This window comes from Mesocricetus auratus, unplaced genomic scaffold (assembly GCF_017639785.1).
Source record: "Mesocricetus auratus isolate SY011 unplaced genomic scaffold, BCM_Maur_2.0 Super-Scaffold_100691, whole genome shotgun sequence".
In the NCBI taxonomy this organism is placed as follows: Eukaryota; Metazoa; Chordata; class Mammalia; order Rodentia; family Cricetidae; genus Mesocricetus; species Mesocricetus auratus.
Window position 1 is genome coordinate 14,680,990 of NW_024429267.1, and position 27,380 is coordinate 14,708,369.

At 38.0% G+C, this 27,380-nt stretch overlaps 1 protein-coding gene and 1 pseudogene across 7 annotated transcripts in view; one reads left to right on the forward strand and one right to left on the reverse strand.

Moving 5' to 3' along the window:
• Positions 1–27,380, forward strand: part of Myo5a (myosin VA) — a 151,400-nt gene that overhangs the window by 59,119 nt on the left and 64,901 nt on the right. For all 7 annotated transcript variants that reach the window (XM_040739870.1, XM_040739872.1, XM_040739873.1 and 4 more), the window contains exons 6-14: positions 6,384–6,527; positions 10,677–10,758; positions 11,294–11,401; positions 13,479–13,585; positions 16,225–16,490; positions 17,220–17,301; positions 20,084–20,224; positions 21,732–21,857; positions 26,172–26,255. In XM_040739870.1, the coding sequence (XP_040595804.1) occupies positions 6,384–6,527; positions 10,677–10,758; positions 11,294–11,401; positions 13,479–13,585; positions 16,225–16,490; positions 17,220–17,301; positions 20,084–20,224; positions 21,732–21,857; positions 26,172–26,255 (1,140 nt within the window). The remainder of the gene's footprint in view (positions 1–6,383; positions 6,528–10,676; positions 10,759–11,293; positions 11,402–13,478; positions 13,586–16,224; positions 16,491–17,219; positions 17,302–20,083; positions 20,225–21,731; positions 21,858–26,171; positions 26,256–27,380) is intronic.
• On the reverse strand, positions 1,173–5,213 carry LOC110341551 (annotated as a pseudogene).

Genomic DNA, 27,380 nt, shown 5'->3' on the forward strand with positions numbered 1-27,380 from the left:
TTCTAAATAAAACATCAAGAAAATATATGGAGTAATAAGTTTTTTGTTATATCAAGAAAAGTGAGTTAAGTCACAGTTGATCTGAGTACAGAAAATAAATGACTGTGGAGTACTCAGCGCTAAATAGGATATTTAGACTCTTCCCTAAAATGCTCAGGAATATCACAAAATGGGGGGGACAGAAAGATTATAACAGCCAGAGAATGGCTGCCATAAAATAGTGTCTTCTGGACGAAGCAGGTCTGCTACATTCATGGACTCACAGCCGCTGTGACTGCCTGCATGAGCCTAGTACATGTTCCTGCAAGTCAACATCCCAGCAAGGATGGTGGAGGAATTCATGAAGCCCCACCCCTGACTGAAGAGCTCTTTGTGACTGAGGGCTGCCAAGGGATGGAGACTTAGTTTCCTTCAGCTTTAGTTGGTGACATTACATCCATGAACGTATGGACAGCACTGATTAGATTCAATCTGTTTGAAAAAAGGACTTTTTAGATTTTCTTTTTTGCAGTGTGACTTTGCTTTTATGAATACAGCAGCCCCACACCTAATAATTAGTCACTAAACAATTAATAAAATTACCACCTGTAGAGCACTTTAGAAAGTTACTCTAAAATACCCAGTAGAAATCAGTACACTTTTATTAATACAATACATACTTGCAGCTCTCAACAGTATCTATGATAGTTGATATCATAAAGCTATAATTTGAAGAGGAGATAAATCTGAAGCAATATAAATGATTTTAATATTTTTCAGTATCTAGTTGCAGTCTTTCTGTTGTTCTCTATGGTCAGTAGCTGATTATCTTCTGAGGGCACTACAGCACTTCCATTTGTATGGATGGCAAACGACTCAAAATTGTGAGAAAATAGTGTCATATCCACATACTATGGGAGCTTCTAAGTTTAAAAGGCATTCTTCTTGGACTATGGAGCTGATCTTGAATGTGAAATACCCATCCAAGAGCCTTGTGGCTGATCATCAGGCACCTTAGTTTGTCCTTCAAAACTTTTAAGATTTATTTGTTTTTATTTTATATGTACGGGTCTTTTCCATATATGTATATATGTGTACCATGTGCATGCATTGCCCATGGAGGCCAGAAGACAGCATCTGATCCCCTGGAACTAGAATTACAGATGGTTGTGAGCTACCATGTGTGTTGGTAATTGAACCCAGGTCCTCTACAAGAGCAGCTAGTGCTTTAACCACTGAGCCATCTCTCCAGCTCCACAAAGTGTATCTATATTCTGAGGTATTTAGTCAATGATTTCACAAGATATACCAAGTTTTTTTTTTTCATACCATGGAAGCTACCTCTCAGACTTCATGAACCTGCATGCCCCAAACAACCAGAGTCACATCACTGCCCTCCTGTGAGAACCTGTTCCACTAATGCTCTATAAAATACTATTTAGGTTAACAAATATATGTGGGTTTTTTTTGATCTTCTATATGACAACAGAAGTGCCTCATCTTGGAAATAACTTCTGGGTATAACCACTTTCATCCCTGGGCAATGAACAAAACAGGCTTCAAGACTCTGAGAATATTGATAGAGAGCCCTGTCTGTGACTGATGCAGTCCCATGGACCCGATGGTGAGGCCCTCACAGTTGAAAAGATCCCCAGAACAATCATGACATTTGGCAGCTTCATTCACAGTCTGATCATAGACAGGGAAAATATAATCTGCAAACTGAATTTCAGCAATGGCAGCAGCTCCAGTGAGCAATCCCACTTCTAAACCCTTGTTCTCACAATGGGCTACTAAAGCAGTTTCCACATTTGGCTCATAAATAACAGTAGCTCAAAGGACTCCATTAAAGGCAACATCTTCACCAACTACTATTGCAGTTGGATCTTTGGCCAATGAGTCATCCAAGGCCCTTGTCATTGAATGAAAGGGTTATTTTCTGAGTTTGTTTATACAACAGGGCCTTTGGGTATTAAAACACAACCACCAGCACAATCACTCACACACACACACACACACACACACACACACACACACACACGCACGCACGCACAGTTTGTAATTTCTGAGTATATGTTATCCTAAGCTATGTAATTTGCTAATTTCCCATCATTCTTATTCTTCTTACACTAAAACTGTTAATCTAAATTCTAATAGTGTTTTCATTGCTGACACAAATTATGATATTTTCTTCCTTCTGTTTGAGACAATAATGACACATTTTCTTTTTTTTTGCATAAACTGGCATACTTAGTAATAAAGAGACACGATCAACCCACAAAAATTCATGCATACACTTTAATGCAAACACAAGTCTGAAAAGTCTACACAATGGATGAGTCTAGCTATACAATCGTCTAGCAAAGATTAAAGTAAAAACTAATCAATGACTTGAAGCTGGTTGTGGTGGTACCCACCTGCAATCCCAGCATCTGAGAGGTTAAGGCCAGCTTACAGTGTCCAGCAAGACCCTAAACTAAAAGGAATCAGTGATTTAGGAGTAGAGAGGAGGAGTTGACTATGTAAAGCACAGATGAGTTGTAAGGTAGTGAATATACTTCATATGAGACTTTAATTATGGATGCAGAACATGATACAATTTTCAAAACCTATTAAACTTTACAACGCAGAATGAATCTAAGTATGTGTCAATTTTAGAAAAACATCTAGGAAATTAAGAACAATCTCAGGTTGAGAAAAGAATTATAAGCATATGAAACAACCTTATTGAACTTGAGGGGTAAAGAAAGAAGGGTTCTGCTCCCAGCGACTTTATAAAAGAGGGGAGTCTATAAAACTAGAGTCAAGAAGACTACCACTTTAACCAAGCTCTAGTTCATGGTATGGCTTCCACAGGGGAAAAGTGTTGATAATTCACCATCACTATGTTTATATACAGTTATTAGACAAATAAAGGTTGGTGGATGGTGAAAGTCAGATCTCTTGCACCAAGTGTGGTGTCCTGTAGATAGAGTGATGCACTTTGAAATAGATTTTATTGGGCTGATGGTTAACTGAATAGAAATACATTTTCATACAGAAATGGTAAACATTAAGTGTTTACACATGAGGTTTTATCCACATATACATATTTAGTGGTCTATCAAAGTGCTTCGTAATAATAACATCCACTAGTGCTGAGCCAGTGTTGTCCTCTCGCCTCCGTATGCACACAGCTGTATGCACACACCACACACACACACACACACACACACACACACACACACACACACACACACACACGACGATCACATTTTGAACAATAAATTACAACAGTGCTGGATTTGAGGCTAAAGTATAAAATAAATACCCATGAGTTGATGCTGATTTGAATAAATAAATAAAGGAATTCAGAAGAGATAAAATTGCCCCTGAAGAATTCCCACTAACTTTTTATAGAAACTGTGTAGTCATGACATGGAGGACAACTCCACACTCCCTAAACACAAGTTCCACAGAGTGACATTCTTCCAAGTAGCACAGCATGGAAAGAGATAAGTTGAATAACTCCATTGTGGAGAAAAGTGAAGAACCAGAATCAGCCAGATGCCTGGAATCTGTGCCATCAGTTGTGTTGGAAGTATGGATGATTTTTGTTTTTTTTTCTTTTTTTTAAATTTAAATTAGAGACAAGCTTGCTTTACATGTCAGTCCCAGCTCCCTCTCCCTCCTGCCCTCCCCCGCCATCCACTAACCCCCCCCCAACCTCTTACCCAATCCCTACTGTACTCCCCAGGGAGGGTGAGGCTCTCCATGGGGGATCTCCAGAGTCTGTCATATCATCCCTGGCAGGGACATAGGCCCTCCCCCAAGTGTCCAGGCTGAGAGAGCATCCCTCCATGTGGGATGGGCACCCAAAGTCCATTCATATGCCAGGGATAAATACTGATCTACTACCCAAGGCCCCATAGATTGCTGAGGCCTCCTCACTGACACCCAAATTTAGGGGGTCTGGGTAAGTCCGATGCTGGCCTCTCAGTCATCAGTCTGGGGTCCATGAGCTCCTCTTTGTTCAGGTCAGCTGTTTCTGTAGGTTTCACCAGCCTTGTCTTGACCCTTTGCTCATCACTCCTCCCTCTCTGCAACTGGGTTCCAAGAGTTCAGTTTAGCTGTAGGTGTCTGCCTCTCTTCCATCAGTCACTGGATGAAGGCTCTAGGATGGCATATATGGTAGTCCTCATTCTCATTACTGGGGAAGGGCTTTTAAGGTAGTCTCTCCACTATTGCGTAGATTGCCAGTTGGTGTCATCCTTGTAGATCTCTGGACATTTCCCTAGTGCCAGATCTCTCCTCAAACCTATAATGGCCCCCTCTATTATGGTATCTCTCATCCTGTCCTCTATTCTTCCCTGGACTCAATCTTCCTGTTCCCTCATGTCCTCTCCTCTCCTCTTCTCCCTCTCTCTTTCTCCCTGCTCCCTCTCCCCTCCCCCATGCTCCCAATCCTCTCAGGAGATCCTGGCCCATTTTTCCCCTTCTCCCACATTTTCTTTCATTAGAGGATCAAGTGTGCTGACTTTTGTGGGTAGGGTCCTATTGTTTTTATGCCTGATATTTGTTCTCTCTCTTAACAGTCTATATAATTTTCACATCTTTCTCTTTGTTATGGTTTTGATATACTAATCCTAACTGACTTTGCACAAGGGGCAAATGTTAATCTTATATGAAATGAAGTTAAGTGTTTAATATATGCATTATGTGAATTTTTGATCTTCTAACTACACTTGTTTTTGTTTTGCCTTAAAAGAAAAATTTACAGAAGCATGTCATTTTCTACTAAATTAAAAAGCAGACATATGCTATTAAAACTTTAAGGTTACATATAATATTTAGTAGAAACTTACATTCTCAGTATTTGATTAAAGATATTTTGCAAGTTAGATAAAACCACTGAAACCAATGCTGGGATGCACATGTTATTCAGTTGAAAGAGCACCTGTCTTTCATGAACAACATCCTGTGCACATGCTTGTAATCCTAGTACTCTACAGGTAGAGGCAGGAGCATCAGGAGTTCAAGGTCATCCTCAGCTACATAACAAGTTCAGGGTGAACCTGGACTACATGAGATGTCTCTAAAACAAACAAACAAACAAACAAAACAACCCCCAAGCAGTAACAACAAACAACTGGGATCTGGCAAGGTGGCTTACAGATAAAGTGGAAATCAGACTTTAGGTCCTAATTGCCTACATTAAAAATCTGAGTCTGAAGTAGAACTATAATGCCCGCCATGATGCCAAGACTGTTTCAGGCCTCATAGAAGCAGAACAATTAGTATGTAGTAGAATTGGATATGATTGCACTTCTCAAAGATGTGATGATATGAACGGAGGGAGAGTTGGTCCATCTCTTTATAAAAATAAATTGGCTTTCAACATGGTAAGAAAAAAATGTGGGTCTGAAACCCTGTCTCGTAAAACAAAAAAACAAAACAAAAGAAATCTGGGTCTGGTGGCCTGCCTATAATCTTAGCACTTAGGAGGTAGAGACAGGGTCCCTATGGCAAGTTGGGTAGCTAGACAAGCTGAAGTATCAGCTTTGGGTTCTGTGAGAAATCCAACCTCAGTAAATAAAGTGGACAGTGGTCAAGGAAGACACATGATGTTAACGTCTGGGCTTCATGCACAATACAACTGCACATGTGTGCTTATATATATATACATATATATGAGTATATATATATATGCACACACACATACATACACACACACAATCACATTATATACAAGAAAGCTCCATTATTTACTTCTGATTTCTGAAAATGTCATTCACATTGTATGAGTAAAGCCCGGCACGTTGACACATGCCTATAACTCCTACACTTGGGAAGTAGAAGCAGGAGGGTAAGAAGTTTAAAGGCATCTTCAGCTTTATAAGGAGCTCACAATTAGCCTGGGATATGTGAGATGCTGCCTCAAATGTAATCAGTCAGTCAATAGAATGGATAATACTAAGGCTCTGCTAATAAGCCATCCCATTTGACCTCTGTTGTTATAGGATAAGATGTTAGAACTGTCTAGTTCTAAAGAGACCATTTGTACCAAACCAGCATTTCCAGGGAAGTTTTCCTTTTTCTTAGTGATTTCAATTACATAAGACAGTCTTCTGAATTTTTGATAACTAATGACAAGATGGTGTATGAAAATCTCATCACTGCTGTATCAGTCCTGCTACTTTTGACATTCATTTCTGTGAAATGACAAGACTAAGAAAAACTATTGGCGTCTACCTGTGCAGTTAGGGGCAAAGCAGACCCTTTTGCTGTCTAGAAGGAAGAATCAGTTTTCATATTAAAAGAATCAGTTAAAACTAAGAGTTATATTGATTCCTTCTCTCTCTGAGTAATCTTTGTAAATGACATATATTACCCTTCTAAAATCTTGTTTCTCTCTTACTTCTTAGTCAATTGGAAATGCTAAAACAACCAGGAATGATAATAGCAGCCGATTTGGGAAATATATTGAAATTGGTTTTGATAAGAGATATCGAATCATTGGTGCCAACATGAGAACGTACCTTTTAGAGAAATCCAGAGTGGTATTCCAGGTAAGCTGGATGTGCATACATTTTGTGTTGGATTTTTGATTACTATATAATTACTGTTGTGTGAAGTTTTCTTGGGAAGATGGGAACAAGCACCCCAGAGAAGGCAATGACAGAATAAAGTAACTATTTTATGGAACTCCAGTATGATAACCCAATGAGTTTATTAGTTTTATTTACATAGCATGGTTTACCCCAGAGCAGCTCTATCACTATGAAGTCACATCCCATCATGGCTGACAAGCTCATGGAAGCTGCGTCATAGAGCCTCTCTTTCAGTTAACCTTCCTTTTTTAAATATATACTATAGCGTCTCCCAAGATATGTGCACTGGGGGGAAGACACGGCAGAAAGTAATTGCTGCAATCCTAGCTGAAGCTCCTGTCACCCCACCTTCCCTCTTTTTACTAGGTATATCACAGATTCATCACCATTGCTTTAGACCTAGCGACAACTTCGGGGTTCTGCTCAATTCATTTCCATAGTTACAAGAGCCAGCAAATCTCCTTTCCAAGATGATGGTCATTTTATGCCCAAGAAAAAAGCCATACTACAGCAATTATAGAGTCCTTGCCTGCTAGTATGTTATACTTCATTTCTCAGTACTCCTGAGCATATTCTCACAGTATTATTACAAACCCCACTTGAATACAAACATATAAAATGGGGCCTGTCACTACTTCTTTAAACTAATAGTTATTGAGCGTGGGTACTGATTTAGGCTTAATGTTTCATATTGTAGTAACTTTTTAAATTCCTGTAAAAAATAATGAATTTCATTATGACATCCATGCACATGCATATAATTGTTCCTAGCTCCATGCCACTTCTCTGCCTTCTGCTGTCCTTACTTTCTTTTGCTGCTCTGCTTTCTCTCCCACATAATGTACTCATGCTTATACACACACACACACACACACACACACACACACACACACACACATATGCACATATATGCACATATATTCTGCATGTGAAAGAAAGCATGTTTTGCCTTTCTCTACTCTATGACCTCCTGTTTACTCCCACCCCCTGGCGTGGACATCATTCCTCATCATAGTCTCTATTCTACTTTCATGTTATGTGTTCATGTTTCATGTGCTATGCACTTATTTATCTTTAAATCTAGATTCTGCATGAAAAAAACATGCAGTGTTTGTCTTTCTGAGTCTGGTGTCGTGGTTTTTTGACTTTTTCTTACAGATGCTTGTTGAAAAACGTAGTTAAAAGGGGCATTATTTTGTCTTGTCTCTTATATTTCTCAGTTGACAAAGAAAGCATTGATCTGTGTCTTCAAAGAATTAATTTGAACTCAGGTCAAGAAGAACAAAATATCCCTGTCCTCCTTACTTCTTTTAATTCTTAGGATATAACATTTTTTAATAGAATAATGATATTACCAGAGAAATTGAGAAGGGGGAGTCTCTTTGAGTTCTTAGTCATCAGTAAAATAATTTTAAAATGTAAAGTTTGAAAGTAAAACAATTGAGGAAAGCTCAAAATCCCAGCAGCCATCAGGAAGAGGGAAGACAGAGAAAAGTTAGGCCTTTTAAGCTAGATGTGGAGATCAGGCAGGCTTAGAATATCAGGAAAAACGTGCTTTGGAGTGCTGCGTCTTATCTGAGTTCAGAAGTACCCATTTTTAGGCCCTTTTACCCTAGAGCAAAGGATTGCAAAGGGATACATGGTTAGAAATAGAAATAGACAGCTCATTAAGAAAGGAAAAGTATCCAAGAAATGGAAGTGGGCTAATGAGCTAAGGAAAGGGCCCAACAAATACTGGGCCATGAGGCCTGGATCCTTTATAAGACTATTTACATAATACTGGTTCCAAATTTGAATAGGCAGGGCTTCTTGTGAGCATGCTTTAGAAGAAAGTCAGTTAGGAAGGGCTTCCAGCCTTCTTCTCCAGACTGACATTTCTCCAGTTAACCCAGATGCTTCAGCCCAGTCCCTGTTCTCCTGCCACAGTAAGAGCTAAATGAAAGCCACCATAGCCCAGCTGTAAATTGCCATCAAACCACAGCTAGAAATTCCTACAGAATCTTTGTTGACACTTACGTTGTTGTTGTTTTCTGATAGAAAGATATGTTATACACTTGCAGCACTAGCAGGTGTACATTCATTCACACGTTGTAGGCATATTAGGGAATGTAGATTATCATCAGCAAATGTCAATATGTGGCTCCTGGTGACTGCATACCTCATACTGAGACCAGAGCTTCACTGGCCCATGTACTGAATGCCACAACCTTAAAGTTCAAATACAGTACATGGCAGGATCTATTCTTCTTTTGCCAAAGTCTGTTGTGGCTTTGAAATAGTCTCATACACATCAAGAGGCATGAATTGGGGGAAGCCAGGGACCTGATTAAATATTTAATCCTAAATTATAATAATTGATATGCATAGTAAGGCAATAACCACTCTCCTTTCAACTTACAAACAACACTGTTATTCCACACATTATTAATACTTACATAGGATTAAAAAATAGTCTATAGTGAAAAGAAAGAATTATTGAAACATAGATGGGTTAAGTCCACTTAGAAATGTGTAGGAATGTGGGACTGAAGAGATCGCTCAGATGTTAAGAGAGAACCTGAGTTCAAATCCCAATACCTATATGGTGGCTAACAACTGTATGTAATTCCAGTTCCAGGGAATTCAACACTCTTTTCTTACCTCTATACACATTGCACACATGTGTTGCACAGACGTACATGCAGGCAAAACGCCTGTATACATAAAATAGAAATTAATCTTAAAAAAAAGAAATTTGTAGGACTGTGAGCAAAGATAACATAGATAGGAATTTGACCTTGGTCAGTTTGTTGACCAGTGGCTAAGACTGCCTAGTGAAGAATTTGGTAATGCTTAATCCTTGTCTTATCAATGGGTGGGGTAGTAAGTCTAGCAGTTTCCCAGGCTCCAGGAGTATAGAACGTTAAGAATATTGGTTATATCAAATGAATCATAGTCAAAATAAGTATGCTGGGTATTAGCCATCCCGTACAAAGATGGCCACAGTGTTTCTGCAGACCCACCTGCTTTTCTAGTTTCTGTGTGCTGAGCCACCTGATCTCCTATCTAATCTTGCTTGTGCTTGTGATTATTGTTATGTTTGTTCAGTGTCCTGCTTCCCTGCAGTAGCAATTGACCCCTTTAGGCTTCAGAACTCCCCTTGACTTTGTTAACACTGATGTTTATTCAGATGGATGTACTCCAAAGTCTAAGAATATGTTGATTGGATTTTAGTATTCAGATTTATATGTACAGTAACTTTTGCAACTATAGTCTAAATGTGTGTGTGGAAAAAAAGACTAAGGAAATACTAAAAACTGACCTTAAATTATTTTTTGTTTTATCAAATTATTGCTAACAGAAAAATATATTATATATAATGTATGTTAGTACAAAATATGCAATACAGAAATATATATAGAGAGAATATAGTACATTTGTGGATTTATTACAGTCATAAAACATGTCATCTCTAAAGTATAACAAAGATAATTCGTGGTATTACTAAAAGAATGACTAAAAGAATTAGTAATACCACGAATCTAGAGTTATTAGTAGAAAATAGTGATGAGCCTTGCAAAAAAATTATTTTAGCTACCCCAGAATCACTGGTGTCTAATGATTATGGCCATCTATCAAGCTATTCACTAATTCATAAAGCACCACCAAGTCAGGCGCAGTGGTACAGGCTCTCTGGAGGCTGAATCAGGAGACTCACAAGTTCAAGGCCTGTTTGATTACAGATCAATTCAGAGCCAGACAGGATGTTTAGTGCGACTGTCTTAAAAAGTCAAAATGGACTTGAGATATGGTGCAGTGTCTGAGGCCTTGTTTTCAGTATAAATTGTAAAAGCCTTGCTAGCTGCTATTTTAAGTTGAATATGACTAACACATTTATACTTATTTTTTTATTTTTCAAGAGACAGAGCCTCATTGTTTACCTAGCCTGGCTCTGAGTCTCAAGTCTCAAGCCATCTTCCTATTTAGTATATAGTCTAAATCATAAGGTTTAATTATTTAAATCACTATTAGAAAATGTGGTAATTTGTTGAGATGGTTAAATATTAATATTATATGCTATAGTAGGTTTTCCTGAGTTTTATATTGAAAGTTCTTCTTATTTCAAAGGCAGAAGAGGAGAGAAACTACCATATCTTCTATCAGCTCTGTGCTTCAGCAAAGCTACCTGAGTTTAAAATGCTGCGATTAGGTATGGATATGACACTAGATTTATTGTATTGTGTTATTTTCTGTTAAATTTTGAGTTCTCAAGCTTATCAAAAAGTATCTTACTTCATGCTAAAATGTTTATAAATAAAATAAAATGATTCTTGAAGGTCTGTAGCTGACTTCAGAGCAACCCATGGGTGGGGTGAGTGACTCTATCAGGGACAGGGTTGCCTGTGGCGGTTGGTTAAGGTAGGTGAGGTTTAGGATTCTAACCTCTCTGCTTTTATACATGTTTGAAAACTGCTTTGATCAAAGAGTTTGAGGAAACATGTTCTATCACTTATTTCACCAATTAACATAAAATCTATGAACATTTTACTTTGGAATCTTAAATTAGGATGTGAGTTTAAACTGGGGAGACTCCAAGCCATATATATATATATATATATATATATATATATATATATATATATATATATAAATGTGCTGTTGCTGCCTGTGTTCAGCGTGTTTGAAAGGGTGGAAATCCAAGCTTCTCCTCATAGACTAACAACTTTTACCTTCCCTCACTGCAGGAAATGCAGATAGTTTTCATTACACGAAGCAAGGAGGCAGCCCTATGATTGAAGGCGTGGACGATGCGAAGGAGATGGCGCACACCAGGCAGGCCTGCACTCTGCTGGGTAATGTCATTTCATTCTTGAGCTCTTATAAGTGCTGGCCAGTTTGACTCAAGTAGCCTTTGTTTGGAATATTGGTTTAGGTTGTGTTAACTGGTAAACAGTGCTGGGAGATTTCACATATATGGGACATGTTTAGACAAATGGGCATGAGGTTTCTTAGAATGGCTCCAGAATTAGAGCTAACAGTTGCTCAGCCTTGTAACAGTTACTGAAGATTATTGCACTGTACTTTAAAAGTGTATTTAGGCACCAAGAGAGACAAGATTAACTTTTAGCTCAAATTTTTATAAAAGGCTGGGTTTGAAACTAAAAGAAGTAGGTTTTTGTATAAACTCACATTTTGTGGATTTTGTTTGTTGGTTGTTTAGGTTGTTTGGTTTTGTTTGTTGGTAAGTTTTGAAGATGGGTTTTCATCATATAGTCTAGCCTGGTCTTGAATACTGGGATGGAGGGCATGTGTCACAATGCCCAGTACAGGGTTTTGCTCTGGTTGTTTTTCTTGTATTTTCAGGGTACTATGTAGCTAAGAAGAATAACTAAGTTGGCATGGTGACAGAAAACATGTTCTAATGTTTTCATTTTGTTGTTCTTTGATAAAGGAGTGTTAAATCTCTAGTTTGAGAATTTCATACATGGCAGTGTTACTCCAGTGCTTTTGAAACAGATGCCATTGTTCCTTTGTGATTGGAAAGGGTTAAGTCTGCTCATACTTAGAGATATACAACTTTTAAAGGTGCCCCTGCCTTTTTATAAAATCTCAGAAGCAAAGTAACTTAAATATTGTATTTTGGTACTGAACCACTGTAGGACTTGTTAAAAATGTAGATTCCCATACTGCTTCACAAAGCTGTGGACTTGAAATGTGCATTTTAGCAAGGCCTGCCTGTGATCATGAACACAGTAAGAGAACACTGCTCTACTTAGAATTTTAAAAGGCCAGTACAATGCTGGTATGGTAGCAAGTACTTTTAATTCCATCACTGAAAGGCAGAGGCAGAGGCAGGAGAGTCTCCGAGTTCACAACCAGCCTGGTCTACAGAATGAGTTTCAGCACATTTCAGCTAGGACTACACAGAGAGACCCTGTCTCAAAAAACAAAACAAAACAAAAAATCCCAAAAAACCTGAAAAAAAAACAAAAAGAGAAAAGGAGAAGGAAGGAAAGGAAGACAAATGTAATATAGAAGATAGCAAAACTATTCACGAATTTTACTTACAGAATTAATATTCTGGAACTTATTTTCTTCACTGAAAAAAAAATGAAACCAGATCTGGTAAAAGTCAGAAAGTATCCAACTTTCTAATCTCACCTTATCATTTAGGTCCTGTTCCAATGCTGTGTTTGGACTTTAATTCATAAGTTTGGAATAGAAAACTATCTGAATGATTCTAATCTTGGAATCTCTTCGATTTCTAATTAACCTATACTTAGAAGTAATTCAATAATTCAATTTAAGTCAGCAGTATTAGGCTGCAATATTCATTGTAGTAGGGATAAATAGTTGCAATAATATTAATAAAATAATCATATATCTAGAATCTGACAATAATGATCATTTTTTAAATACCTAATGTGTTCCAAGTATACTCAGTGCACTCTCATTTAATGTTGCAAACATTCTTTGAAGAATTATTTCCTTACCTCAAATGAGAAAACCAAAGCATAGACGGATGAAGTTACCTGTCTGTGGAGGTGGCATATTGATAACAGTGCCAGGGCATGAGACCAGGTCAGACACACTCCACAACCCTAATTGCAAAACTGCCTAGTGTGTTACTGTCAACAAAAGTATTGCTAGCCGGGCGGTGGTGGTGCACGTCTTTAATCCCAGCACTCAGGAGGCAGAGGCAGGCGAATCTCTGTGAGTTCGAGGCCAGGCTGGACCGACAGCCTCGAAAACAATACAGAGAAACCCTGCCTCGTTAAACCAAAAAAAAAAAAGTATTGCTATATGTGACTACGTATGTAATATGCACATCTGACAGCATTTAAGAATTAATACTACACTTAAAAATTCTCTTATACTTACTTTGTTACTATTCTGCTATCAACTGCTTATTTGTTTGCTATATTCCAGGAATTAGTGAATCTTATCAAATGGGAATTTTTCGAATACTTGCTGGCATCCTTCACTTAGGCAATGTTGGGTTTACATCTCGAGATTCAGACAGCTGCACAATACCTGTAAGTTCACAACATGCTTAATATAATGGTAGACTGTTAGTAGTTTTACTGATGGGGATAGAACCTAGGACTTTGTACATGTTAGGCAAGTACTGTATTTGTGACATGCCCCATGTGGGGCTTTTTAAACATGGCTCTGGGGGTCAAATTTACACTTTACCTACTATGCCATCTCTTTTGAATCTACAGTAGATTTATTTATTAGTTATTCTGTATATTTGTGCACACGCATAAGAACACAGGTCCACAAACCTGTGTGTGTACAAAGGCCAGAAGAGGACATTGGATCGCTCAGAGTTACAGGATTGGCTTGCTACTTGGGTGCTGGGACCCAAACTCCAGTACTGATAATTGTGTAGCAAGTACTTTTAACTGCTGACCTATCTCTCCAGCGTGTGTGTGTGTGTATGCCACATACATGTGGAAAACTTTTGGGATATGGTTCTTATCTTTCACCCACTGAGACAAGGTCTCTTGTGTCTGCCTGCTCCTGGTACTCTAGGCTTTTGGCCAGAGCTCCTGTCTTTGCTCTTCATTCCATCATGGAGTCCTGGAATTACAGATGATTGCTACTGTATCCAGCTTTTTACCTGGGTTCCAGCAACTGAATTTAGATCATCAGGCTGTGTGACAAGCTTTTGCCCACTGAATCATTTCCTTAGCCCTACTGTTTTTTTAAGGAGGAAATTATGGCTCTGATTTAAACCCCTAATATCTTTTAAGGAAATATTAGCACCCCCCCTTTATTTTTTATTTTTTAAGACAGAGTCTTGCCTTGTGGCCCAGGCTGGCCTCAAAATTGTGGCAAGTCTCCTGCCTCTGAGTGCTGGAATTACAGGTATGCATAATTTTATCTAGCATCAGTTTGTTGTTTTTTTTTTTTTTTGCTAAAAGCAGCTTTATTGAGATATAATCTATTTACCACCAACAGTACTTGTTTGTGAGTGTGCTCATAGACACATATGGCCATCACCATAGGGGATTTAAATACTTTCAAAATGAAGCCTGGACCTATTACCTGTTGCGAACGCCTGTCCTGATCTGTTCCATGCAAACTATCATGAGTTGTTGCCTCTGTAGAGTTACGTATTCTAGACACTAATATAAATTGAATATGAGGTCTTTCAAAGTTTATCCGTGCTGTAGCACCTATCACTCCTTCAAGATCAGTAGTCATTGTTAGTCAGGATACTGATTTGTATCTGAAGTGATTGCTTTAAGGGAAGGACTGCTTGACTGGGAAGGGTCCATTGAAGGCATCAGGAAATTCAGGTTTTAATGGCAGTGCTGATGTAAACTAGCCATATGATTGTTTTCAAGTGGCTTGTTCTTTTGGATCTCATTTCCTAATTTTTCAACGAGAGCTAATGTATACCCTGCCCATTCTCCAGTAATGTTGTCAGATGCACTTGATGCATGTGGAAGATGGGGGAAAAGAAAACACTGATGTGGCTTGAACAAGACAGGTATTTATCAACATCGATCCATACAAGGTCCACAGAAGACATGTAGTGGTTCAGGGATATGTAAATCATTAAAGCATTCTAATCCAGAAGTCCCTCAACGGCATGAGACTGTCTACTTCAAACCGTCACTGGCCTGAAGATAAAGGCCAACCATGGTCTTTATGGCTTCATTTTAAGCATTTTCTGCTTTACTTAGCTTCAGTCCCTCCTCTTGCTAGTTTTCCTCCTTCTACAAATTTTTTGGTCCCGGTGTTCCCCTCAACTTAGACAACTTTCCTCTTCTTTTTGACCAAGAAGTACCTATTATTCATTCACATCCCAGTCTGGTCTAAGGTAATTGTCTCTTGCCTTGCTGGATAGAGCGAATTTCTCTAGTGTGACTCAGCACTGTGTTTGCCTCTTTAGAGTGTTTCACATTTCGGGAAGCAATCATCAGTATCTACTTCCACTGAAGACTGCAAGCAGTCATTGGGAAGAGGCTGTCTTAGTTACTTTTCTGTTGCTGTGATAAGACACTATGAACAAGGCTACTTATTGAAGAAATAATTTGTTTGAGGCTTACAGTTTTAGAGAGTGAGCCCATGACTATCACAGCAAGGAACATGGCAACAGCAGACAGGTGTGGCTCTAAGGCAGTAACTGAGACATTATATCTTAAACCACAGGCACAGGATAGAGACAGAGACTCTAGGAGTGGTATGGGCTTTTGAAACTTCTAAACCTGCTCCCAGTGATATACCTCTTTCAAGAAGGCCACACCTCCCAGTGCTTCCCAAACAATCCCAGCAACTGGGGCTGTTGGAGGCCGTTCTCATTCAAACCATCATAGGAGCCATCCTTATTTTTGTTTACTGATACAGATTTGTTGACTAGCTGACAGGTTTCTGACTGAATTATTGAATGGGTCCTAAGAGAGATACAGACGAATGTAGGAAGAACAAAGAAAGGTTTTTGGGTATTTGTTTGTTTGTTTGTTTGAAATAAGCCATACAAGAGTTTGCAAAGTGACATTCAGATGCTGGGTTGTGAATGCCTCTGATTATCTCGCTGATGAGGTGTGGGTGATGTTGATGTCCATATGATAGAGATATTGCTGAATTTTGTTACTTCCTTTTTCAGGACTTACTCTTTGATTGATCTGGCCATAGGCAATAACACATTCTATTTTGGCAGCCCAAGCACGAGCCACTTATCATCTTCTGTGACCTCATGGGTGTGGATTATGAAGAGATGTGTCACTGGCTCTGCCACCGAAAGCTGGCTACTGCCACGGAGACATATATCAAACCCATCTCCAAGCTGCAGGCCATAAATGCCCGAGATGCTTTGGCAAAGCACATCTATGCAAAACTCTTTAACTGGATTGTAGATCATGTCAACCAGGCTCTCCATTCTGCTGTCAAGCAGCACTCTTTCATTGGCGTACTGGATATCTATGGGTGAGTGCTGTGGATTCCTGCCCTACCTGGCTGGAAAGCAGTTGTTCATTGGGAGTGTTTCATATCTCTGAGCACTGTTTAATTTTGTTTTCTACTGGAGAAGAAAGGGAATCCTACTTATGACCATTCAGAAGTGTCATTGATGATGGAGCTATAATGATGCTAAAAACAAAGTTAAACACTGCTTAAGAAAAAATTAGCTCAACTCCAGCCAGAATCTACTTACTAAGCTAATAGGAAGAATTAATTGGTTTCAGACTCTAATATTATAAATTATTAAATTTCTAAAAATATAATTTCATTTCTAACTGCCATCTCTGGTTACACTTCTGTAATTATTGAAACTTTGTGGGCAGCTGATTTTTCACTCTCTGACTCAGGTTTTGAGAAGCGCCTGTAACATTACAATTTCTATCCTCTGTCTCTGTGTGTAATGTTGATAGTATAGACTGAGAGGAACTGTGCCCTTAGCACAGTTCTGCTGTTGTCTACTGGAGGGTGAATGAACCTCAAACACCCAAAGCTGCACATCCATAGGCAGGGCTGAACAAGGGGAACTTGGTCTCAGCTGGTGCTCATCATGTTCCGTCTTTCCAACAAAACTTGATCTGACATGTAAAGAAAATGTGATAGTGTCAAGGAACTTCCCATTTTACTTCCATGTATGCATATTTTAAATATATTTAAAAGCTATTCTTTTTCTTCCTACCTTACTTTTTGGTGTTACAGATTTGAAACATTTGAGATAAATAGTTTTGAACAATTCTGCATAAATTATGCCAATGAAAAACTACAGCAACAATTCAACATGGTAAGAATTTTCTTTCTTGAATAAAAATTCTTCTATAAATTTTTCTTTTGAGTTATTAGTCTTTGTTAGGAGCTTGGTTTGTGAAGTAAACTCTTGAACTATAATTATTATATAGTGTTTAGAATAGTGAAACTGCAAGGGAACTGAGTATTAAAAATTGATGTGACATTAAAAAATGTTTGTCTGTTATCCCTTATCTGGAATAATGAACGTTTGGGACAGATGATTTGAATGAGGGATGCATGAAGTGGGGCAGGCTCTAACACTGAGCCCTTCTGTTTGCTGATTGGAAGCCAGCAATATGTGGAGTTATAATACCTTAACCACCATTTACTGTGTCAACATAGCAAAGTGTCGGGATCTCACAAACTCTCTTTCCAGTGGGCTGAATTCTTCACTGAGGCAATGGCAATGGGCAAATTTTGGGAGTGGCCCATACTGGCTTTGAGCTAACCTTCTGCCTCTGCATTCTAAGTACTGGCTTACAGACTTGCCACCACCAAACCACCCACTTTAAACAAAGTGGTTTGTTTTTTGATTTTTGTTTTTTGATTTTTTTTTGCCTGAAATGAATGATAAATTTTCCTCAAAATAATCTGTACATAAATTGTCATAATAGTGTAAAACCATAAAATTGCTTTTAAAAACATTCTTTTTATTTTCAAAGAAACAATGATGGTTGTGTTAGGTAAAATTAGAGATATCATAGTTCATTCTTAGGTTTTGTTGAGTCCTTTAAGGAAAAGTGCTATGTTTAAATACTGCTTGTTTTCAAACTTTATTTTGATATGGAAACTTTCATGTTTATATATTTAGTAATATGTATTGCTGAATAAGGGCCAATAAATGGGGAAAACAAAGACAAAATGAAGTTTTATATTGAGAAGTCAAAAAATCTGATAAGCATATTCTTTTAAAATATGAAATAAGTTCTAAAAAGTAGCAAAGAAAATTAAATTTTTTTGCATAGAGGCAGATTGGGGTTATGTATATTTGGGACTGAAGTTTTAAGCTTTTAGAGTGTCTGATGCTGTCAAATATTATAAGTACTTTAATAAACTAACCATCTTTGTTTAGCAAGTAAAGCTGTTATATAGTAAGATAATGTTGAAATGATCTTAAAAATGCTAAGGTTTTCTATAATAACAGGACCAGATTTTCACCTTTTATGGATAGCTGTTAGCTACATGTGAGTACTGGGAAATGAACCCAGGTCCTCTACAGGAGCAGCAAGTGCTCTTAAATGCTGAGCCATCCCTCTAGCCCCCAGATCCTTAGTTCTTAATGGTACCCTGCTTACCCCTTTATCAATAATAAGAGCAGAAGAAATTTGTTATTTAGAATTATATTGTATGGATGATCTTTTGACCAAGGCTTATTCCTGCAAATGAGCTAAGATGATATTGTCATAAGTGTAAAATAGAGTGGGAAAGTTCCAAGTGCATAAGTGTGTGTGTGTGTGTGTGTGTGTGTGTGTGTGTGTGTGTGTGTAAAATCTCTGTGTCATCTTTGAGTTCTAAAGCTTGGGGTCCTAGAATATAAGTATTGTTAGGTCACATCCACAAAAAGCTACTTTTTTCTAGAAAAATAAATAGCAAGAAATAGTGAGCCAAAGGATCCAGAAGAAATAAGTAAAGAAAAATTTAAAACACAGTAGTAGTGATTGGCTCCTGTAGAGACTAGAAACTGTGTTGTCAGCCAATTTGGCTGGAGCAGTAGGCTGAAGCAGAGGCGATGATTTGATTACTCTGCCCATGTAGACCAGTTTATCTTCTGTTCATATTCAGAACTTGATCACAAGCTCTTCCACAGGGAAGCCTACCCAATCACCCATATCCGTCGTTTGTAATATCATTACCATTTGTAATTTTATTCTTTGTGGTTATTGGATTTCTCCCAATTTTCTTCCAATTCACAAGTGCAGCATCCATGTCTGTGTTGTTGACCACACACAGTGGCTGACACATAGTATAGAAGCAATACAGAAGCTCATTAAAGAGCAACTGGAGATAAGCAGTAGTGTACATGGTTCCTGGAGTCCTTAGCAGAGTAATCAGTTGGCTGGCAGTGTTTGTAGCTGCTTGCAGTATTCAGTGTACATTCCAGAAATGTGAGTCCTAGATTCCCTGTCTGAGAAGAATAATCAAGGCAGATATACAAGGACAATTGTCATTTAATTCTGGAGCACCTGTACTTCTGAACACAGCAAGTTGGAAAAAATCAGTTTTTTACATTGAAAGCACTGTCCAGCTGTTCAGTAATCTGGAAGACATTTCTGCATAGCTGGTCAGTGCCAACTGAGGCAGTCATGTGTTAACAGCTCCATGCAATAAGTTCAGGAAAAATGCATGACACAATTTTGGAAATGTGAATTAAAAAATCACAAGGACTATTGTATTTATCTGCTATTCAAATTAATTATAGGCCTAGTGTGATGATGCATGCCTGTAATCCCAGCAGTTGGGAGACTGAGACAGTTTACAAATTCAAAGCTGGCCTGTGGTACATAGAGTGTCTTAGGCTAACCTGGTCTACATATTGAGACCCTGTCCCAAATATAACAAAAAAGTTTCTAAAAATTACATGCGTAGATTTATTTGTTCATGATGAATACTTATGACTGAGGTTTTTTGTACATGATTTCAGTTGCGCTTCTCCACGGTGCTGCTGTTGCTGGAAGCCATGAGCTATCTCGTTGTGTTGGTTTCCTCAGTATTCTATAGACATGTGCTTCTTGATTACATTCTTTATGATAGTGACTGTCACTTTCTCTTTACTTCAGCATGTCTTCAAATTGGAGCAGGAGGAATATATGAAGGAACAAATTCCATGGACACTCATAGATTTCTATGATAATCAGCCTTGTATCAATCTTATAGAATCTAAACTGGGCATTCTAGATTTGCTGGATGAGGAATGTAAGGTGATTATGATTTTCTGGAGTACTTAAGCCTGTTAAAATAGATGCATCAAGGCTACACAACAAGTGGGTGCAAGTATAACATGAGATGCTATTGTGATAAATTAGAGGCTACTTCTTCATTTTGAAGAAACAATAGACACTAGGTTCTTTTTAATTTGTTTATCTTTGATGTCTTTTGTTCAGCAATATGATATATATATGATATATTGAAAGAAATATAAGAAATTGAACAAAAATTATTTTGAATTATAGTTCTAAATAGCTGTAAATTTTGAATATTGGCTAGTTGTTCTTTGTTACTGACATAAATAATAGTCTTTAACTTTACTATTTATAGATCCTTTATTACTGAATGACCTTAGGTGAATCTATCTTTTTTCTTAATCTTCCTTTAGTTTATCTATAATAAATCACAACCTATCATGTGTTGGCCCTCATACAGAGCCATATTTGGTGTGTAAAGAATATATGTGGGGCTGCTGAGATGATTCCATGGGTAAAAATTCTTGCCATACAGGTCTGATAACCTGAGTTCAATCTCCAGATCTAACAGTGTAAGGGTATGACATACACTTGCCCCCAAGTACACAAATAATAATTTTAATAAATTAAAAACTTTTTACAAAAGAATGTATGTGATAGAAAAATACTCATTCTTACCTGAAATTAAAAATATGAAAGGAAAACAAAAATGATATCCTGAGGTTACTTTAAATTTGGCATGTATATATTTGATGAAGGGTGAGAATTTATACAACATATTTTAGAGGAAAGCAGAATCACAAACATTTATGCCTTTTGACCTGGGAGTTTAATCTATAAGTATACTTATAAATATATTAAAGGCATGTATGTATAAGAGGAATATGACAATTTTCATAGCAAAAGGTTAGTAACAACCTAAACCATATATAAGAGTGGAAAATGCAAGGAGTATATAGAATGATTCCATTCAAGTATATAAAAACAGGAAAAAGTGCCAGGTGGTGGTGGTGGTACACACCTTTAATCTCAGCACTCAGGAGGCAGGCTGAGTTCAAGACCAGCCTGGTCTACAAGGCCTAGTTCCAGGACAGCCTCCAAAGTCACAGAGAAACCCTGTCTCAAAACCCCTCCCCCCCCAAGAAAAACCAGAAATCCTAGAAATGGCAAGAGGAAACTACCAGTTCATACTTTTCTGAATTAAATTAGTATTTCACTGTGTATAAATGTTACCTCCATTTAACAACAAAAAAGTATGCCTAATAGTTGTATTTCATCTTTAACTTGTAAAGCCTTTATTGTGTTAAACATTAAATATTGATTTGATGACTCCTAGTGTAGGTAATTGATCACTCAAATTTACTGTGTCACCCCAAGGAAGGCCTCAGTCATGCCTCCTTCATTGGTTGTTCGCTTGTGCTGATGAGAAGGAAGAATGAAGTTGAACATAGGAACTGGTCTTTTGTTGCTGATGTAGCAGAAGACCCTTAGTGCTTAATCATTCCTCTTTCTTTTTTTCCCCAAGATGCCTAAAGGCACTGATGATACATGGGCCCAAAAGCTGTACAACACACATTTGAACAAGTGTGCCCTCTTTGAGAAACCCCGTATGTCAAACAAAGCCTTCATCATCAAACATTTTGCTGACAAAGTAAGGAAACTTTTTGTCTTTTTTTCCTTTTTAATACCTTATATTAAATTATAATAAAAATCAGTAGTCAAGTATTAGTTTTTCTTTGCAGTGCTTGCTTTCTTTAAGATCATTTTAGGAAAAGCAATCTTCAGTGATGGCGTCTTGGTTTTCTCTTACTTTAACTTCAGTTGGATCATATATTAAATAAATACAGGTCAAAAGTTTTTTGTGTGAAGTTTTGAAATCCAAGAAACTGAAAACCACTAGTGTTTTCATAACTCATTTAGCAGCCAAACCTGATCTTTGACTTGAACTAGTGTGAGATATATTTATAATTTTAAGCCTAATTAAGCAGGGTACTTATATGTTTAAGTATGGAAATATTAATGTTTATGTAATGTAAGGTATACACAACTCTATCCTAAACTTTTCTGGTATTTAAAATGATGTGTATATATACTACATCTCTAAATGCAGTCAACATTCTAAAGTTCTAAAGATCTCACAGACTTCAGAATAGAGACTGAATTTTTTGTCACCTTCTATGAAAGCACAATATGTTCTTCACATGTTCTATAGTTCTCTTAGCAAGTCAGTGATCCCATGACTAGTTTACATTTCAAGGAGTTATGGAGTAGTTTGTGTTGTGAGATTTCTAGAGGACACGTTATGAACAGAGTTTTCTGATTGTCTAGTCCTGTGAACCACTAAGGTGACCTAAGAAGTATAGGATGTAGAACCCCTTGAGTGGCAAATGGATGAAGCTGTGAGGTTTTAGAAGAAAAGGAATTAATTCTCAAATCACCCCACTTTACCAAATTATGCAATATTTGCTCATCTTCCCCCTCTGTCCATCATCAGCTCCTCACCTCTTCCCATACTCTCTCCACTTAATCTTTTCTCTCCTCAGAGCAGTGGCTCTCAACCTTCCTAATGCTGTGGCCCTTTAATATAATTCTTCATGTTGTAGAGAACCCCAACCATGAAATGGTTTTCATTGCTACTTCCTAACTGTAATTTTGCTACTGTTATGAACTGTATTGTACATGTCTGTTTTCTAGTGGTCTCAGGTGACCTCTGTGGAAGGGTGCTTTGACCTCCAAAGGGGTTGTGACCCACAGGTTAAGAACCGCTGCCTCAGGGGAATACTTTTGCTTGATGCAGATGGTGTACTGTCTTAGAAGATTCCTGGGTCGTCCTGGGAGGTGCTCTCTTTTCTGTGGGGAGAACATGAATTGACAGATTATTTTGATCACAGTTTATTTAGGAAATTGGTATTTGCAGACTTTTACTAGAGTTACATATTTCTTTTTTATTTAACTATTTTTATTAGCTTTTTAAAACTTTATAAGATAATGGATTTTTGTATTTTGAGACATGGTCTATGTAGGCAAGACTGGTCTTAAACTTGCTATGCGGCTGAGGCCAACCTTGAATTCCTAATCTTCCTGCTTCTATCTCCTAGTTGCTTTAAGTATTTGTGTGTGCTATGGATTTTATTTTATCCTTTTTTTCTTACTTACTTTGTTCTTACTTGTCCCCCTCCTCCAGTCCTTCCCACTGTTCCCTGCCCACCTCTTGTGATCACATTCCATAGGCACCGTCCTGCCTTCCTGTTTCATTTATTCCATTACCTTTTCTTTTTTCCCCACTGAGAGCTCTTCCTTACTGTTATACTTCCTTTTCTAGTTTTATGACCTACATTCATATCTGTGTATACAAACACACATATACACATTTATATCCAGTATCCACATATGAGGGAAGACATGAAGTATTTGTCTTTCTGGGTTAGGCTTATTTCATTTAACATAATGAATACCAGTTGTATCAGTTTTCCTACAAATGTCATTGTAGATGGAGTTTCTGTCCTGTCAGGTCCTGCAGCCCTTTAGTCCCAAATAAATACACAGGGACTTATATTAATTATAAACTATTTGGTTGATGGCTTACTAACTAACTAGCTCTCTCTCTTAATTATTAACCTGTTTCTATTAATCTGTAAATCTCCACATTGTCTTGGCTTACTGGTGATGCCCAGTCCTCTTGTTCCCTCACCAACTACATGGCATCTCCCTTGCCACTTTGCGTTCCTCTTCCCAGAATTCTCCTAGTGTATACTTCCTGCCTGGCTATATCCTGCCTGTCCATTGGCCAAAACAGCTTTATTCATCAGCCAATAAGAGAAATATATATTCACAGCATACAGAAGGACCTCCCCCATCATGTCATGATCTCATGACATTTTATTTTTTATTGTGGATGGATAAAATTCCATTGTATATGTATGTGTGTGTATAGATAGATATAGATATGTACCACATTTTCTTTATCCATTCATTTGTTGATGGATATCGAGGCTTGTTCCACTTCTTAACTGTTAGGAATAGTCCAGCAATAAGCATGGATGTGCAAGAAGCTCTGTGGTAGGACTTAGAGTCCTTTGTGCATGTCTTCTCAAGTTAGCTATAGTGAATGGCCACACTTCCCCCTGGGAATATGCGATAATAGAAAAGACTGATAATAGCACTTGCTGAGAGCTAGTCATAGAGCCTGGGCAAAGACATTTGCTTTTGTTAATGATGACAACATCTATTCAAAAGTGTTGTCAGAACAAAGGGGGACCAAGGGGATACAAATTGGGAAGGATGAGGTCAAACTTTCACTGTTTGCACATGATATGATAGTTTACATCAATGACCCAAAGAACTTTACCAGGGAACTCTTACAGCTGATTAACACCTTCAGCAAAGTGGCAGGCTACAAGATCAACTCAAGAAAATCAGTAGCCCTACTATATACAGATGATAAAAGGGCTGAAAAAGAAATCAGAGAAACATCACCCTTTACAATTGCCACAAACAACATAAAATACCTTGGGGTAATGCTAACCAAACAAGTGAAAGACCTGTATCGCAAGAACTTTGAATCTTTAAAGAAAGACCTCCTGAAACTGAGAAGCTTCTGTAAGGCAAAGGACACAGTCAGCAAGACAAAAAGGCAGCCCACAGAATGGGAAAAATATTCACTAATCCCACATCTGACAGAGGGTTGATCTCCAAAATTTACAAAGAACTCAAGAAGCAAGTCTCCAAAACATCAAAGGACCCAATTAAAAAGTGGGCTGCAGAACTAAATAGTTTTCAATAGAGGAGTCTAAAATGGCTGAGAGGCACTTGAGAAAGTGCTTAACATCCTTAGCCATCCGGGAAATGCAAATCAAAACAACTCTGAGATACCATCTCACTCCTGTCAGAATGGCTAAAATCAAAAACAGCAATGGCAATTTATGCTGGAGAGGATGTGGTGAAAGGGGGACACTCCTCCATTGCTGGTGGGAGTGCCAACTGGTTCAGCCACTTTGGAAATCAGTATGGAGATTCCTCAGAAAAATGGGAATAAACCTACCACAAGACCCAGCAACTCCACTCTTAGGCATATATCCAAAAGATGTCCATTCATACAACAAAGATGTCTGTTCCACTATGTTCAATGCAGCATTATTTGTAATAGCCAGAACTTGGAAGCAACCTAGATGTCCCTCACCCGAAGAGTGGATAGAGAAAATGTGGTACATTTACACAATAGAGTACTTACTATTCAGCAGAAAAAAACAATGGAATCCTGAGATTCGCAGGCAAATGGATGACACTAGAAGAAACCATCCTGAGTGAGGTAACCAAGTCACAAAAAGAGAAACATGGCATGCACTCTCTCATATGTGGATTTTAGGCATAGATCTGGGGAGTACCAGCCTACAATCCCATGGCCAGAGAGTCTGGGAAACAGAAACTTCATTTAGTGTCTGATCGAAGAAGAGGCAGACTCCCTCGGTTAAGTACTGAGCTGAACTCAAGAAAGCCAGTAACAGAGAGGGAGGACTGATGATCAAAGGGATTAAGACTGGGCTGGTTTAACCCCCAGAAACAGCTGACCTGACAAAGGTTAACTCTTGAATCCCAGGCATCAGCCTGGGAATCCAGCATGGGACTGATCAAGACCCCCCTGAATGTGAGTGTCAGTGAGGAGGCCTAGGGAATCTATTGAGCCTTGGGCAGCAGATCAGTACCCATCCCGAGTATACACACGGACTTTGGACTCCCATAGAACAATGTGAGGTGCACTCTCACCCTGAACTCTTGGGGAAGGGTCTAGGCCCTGCCCTACATGTAATGACAGACTATGGACACCCCCATGGAGGGCCTCACCCTCCCTGGGGAAAAAGCAGCCTTGTTTCTTATCTAAATTTAAACTGAAAAATAAATAAAAAAAAAACAAAAACAAAAACAAAAGTGTTGTCAGTTAAGGAGATATTTTTTCATGTGATTTCAGGTGGAGTACCAATGTGAAGGCTTTCTTGAAAAGAATAAAGACACTGTTTTTGAAGAACAAATTAAAGTCCTTAAGTCAAGCAAGGTAACTACCATGGATAGACTTGCCATTATCAGGATATGTTCTATAAAATGTTAAATGCTTTAGCTTTAGTATTTTAATACTAATAATGATTTTTCTAATGAAAATTTTTATCAAAAGTTCTTAATTTGTCAAATATATAACACTTACTTAATGTGTCTGGTCTTCTGCTGAGTACCTTTCAGAGGTTGATACATTTGATTCTTGCAGTGAGGTGGTATTCCATTCTTCTCTTACAGATGAAGAGGTGAGGTGTAGGACTGCTAAGTTCCCGAGTTATGTTAAACTCAGGCTAATCTGCTCCTAACCACTTTGTCTTGTGGCCTTTCAGCTCTAAATCATTGTCTCCACAGTGGCTCTACACTCTCCTGTGTTTTTGTGTGAAACTCAGGGAAGAGGGCTTTTCTGCTGTCATTGTGGAGGGATTTGTTAGAAGCATGGCCTTTTGCACTCCATTTAAGTGGAGACTGACTCTGGGCCATCATGGCTGTAATTTCAGATGTGACTCAAAGTGTTCATGAGAACAAACACTAGAACCACTGCTTCTCCACTAGGAGAAAGAATATTCCAGATGGCAAGGAAGTATAATTAGTTAAGTTGGTCTCTACCACTCCTGTTGACCTTTATTAAGAAAGGTTGGGAGAGCAGCACACAGTCAGCCCGAGGGAGCAAACCAGGAAGTCAAGTTACCTGATGCTGCAAGTACTAACTTAAAAAGCAAAAATACTCATGTGAACTCTATCGGTTACTGATTGGCCCTCTTGTTTTTCGGTCTTATTTCAAAAGAATCCTCTACATCTGTGAAATAGCATATAGATAATAGGATTCTCATTTTCAAAATAACAACTTTTTATATTCAATTATGTTAATAATATAAGCATCACATAAAGACCAAATCCTAGTTTTAACCCTCAGAGATGAGTCACATGTTTATAGAAAGATAAGGTGTTTTTTTAACTCTTAATAAGCAATGAGTATTAATACTTTTTTAATTTATAGGATTAATGTACAAGGCAAACTTTTTCACAGTGACAGTCATTAAGTATGATTGAAAGGTCTATATCACTTTAATCTGTAATTAAAGCATGCCATTCTGTTGTTAATACTTTGTCAAAAATAATTTAGCTT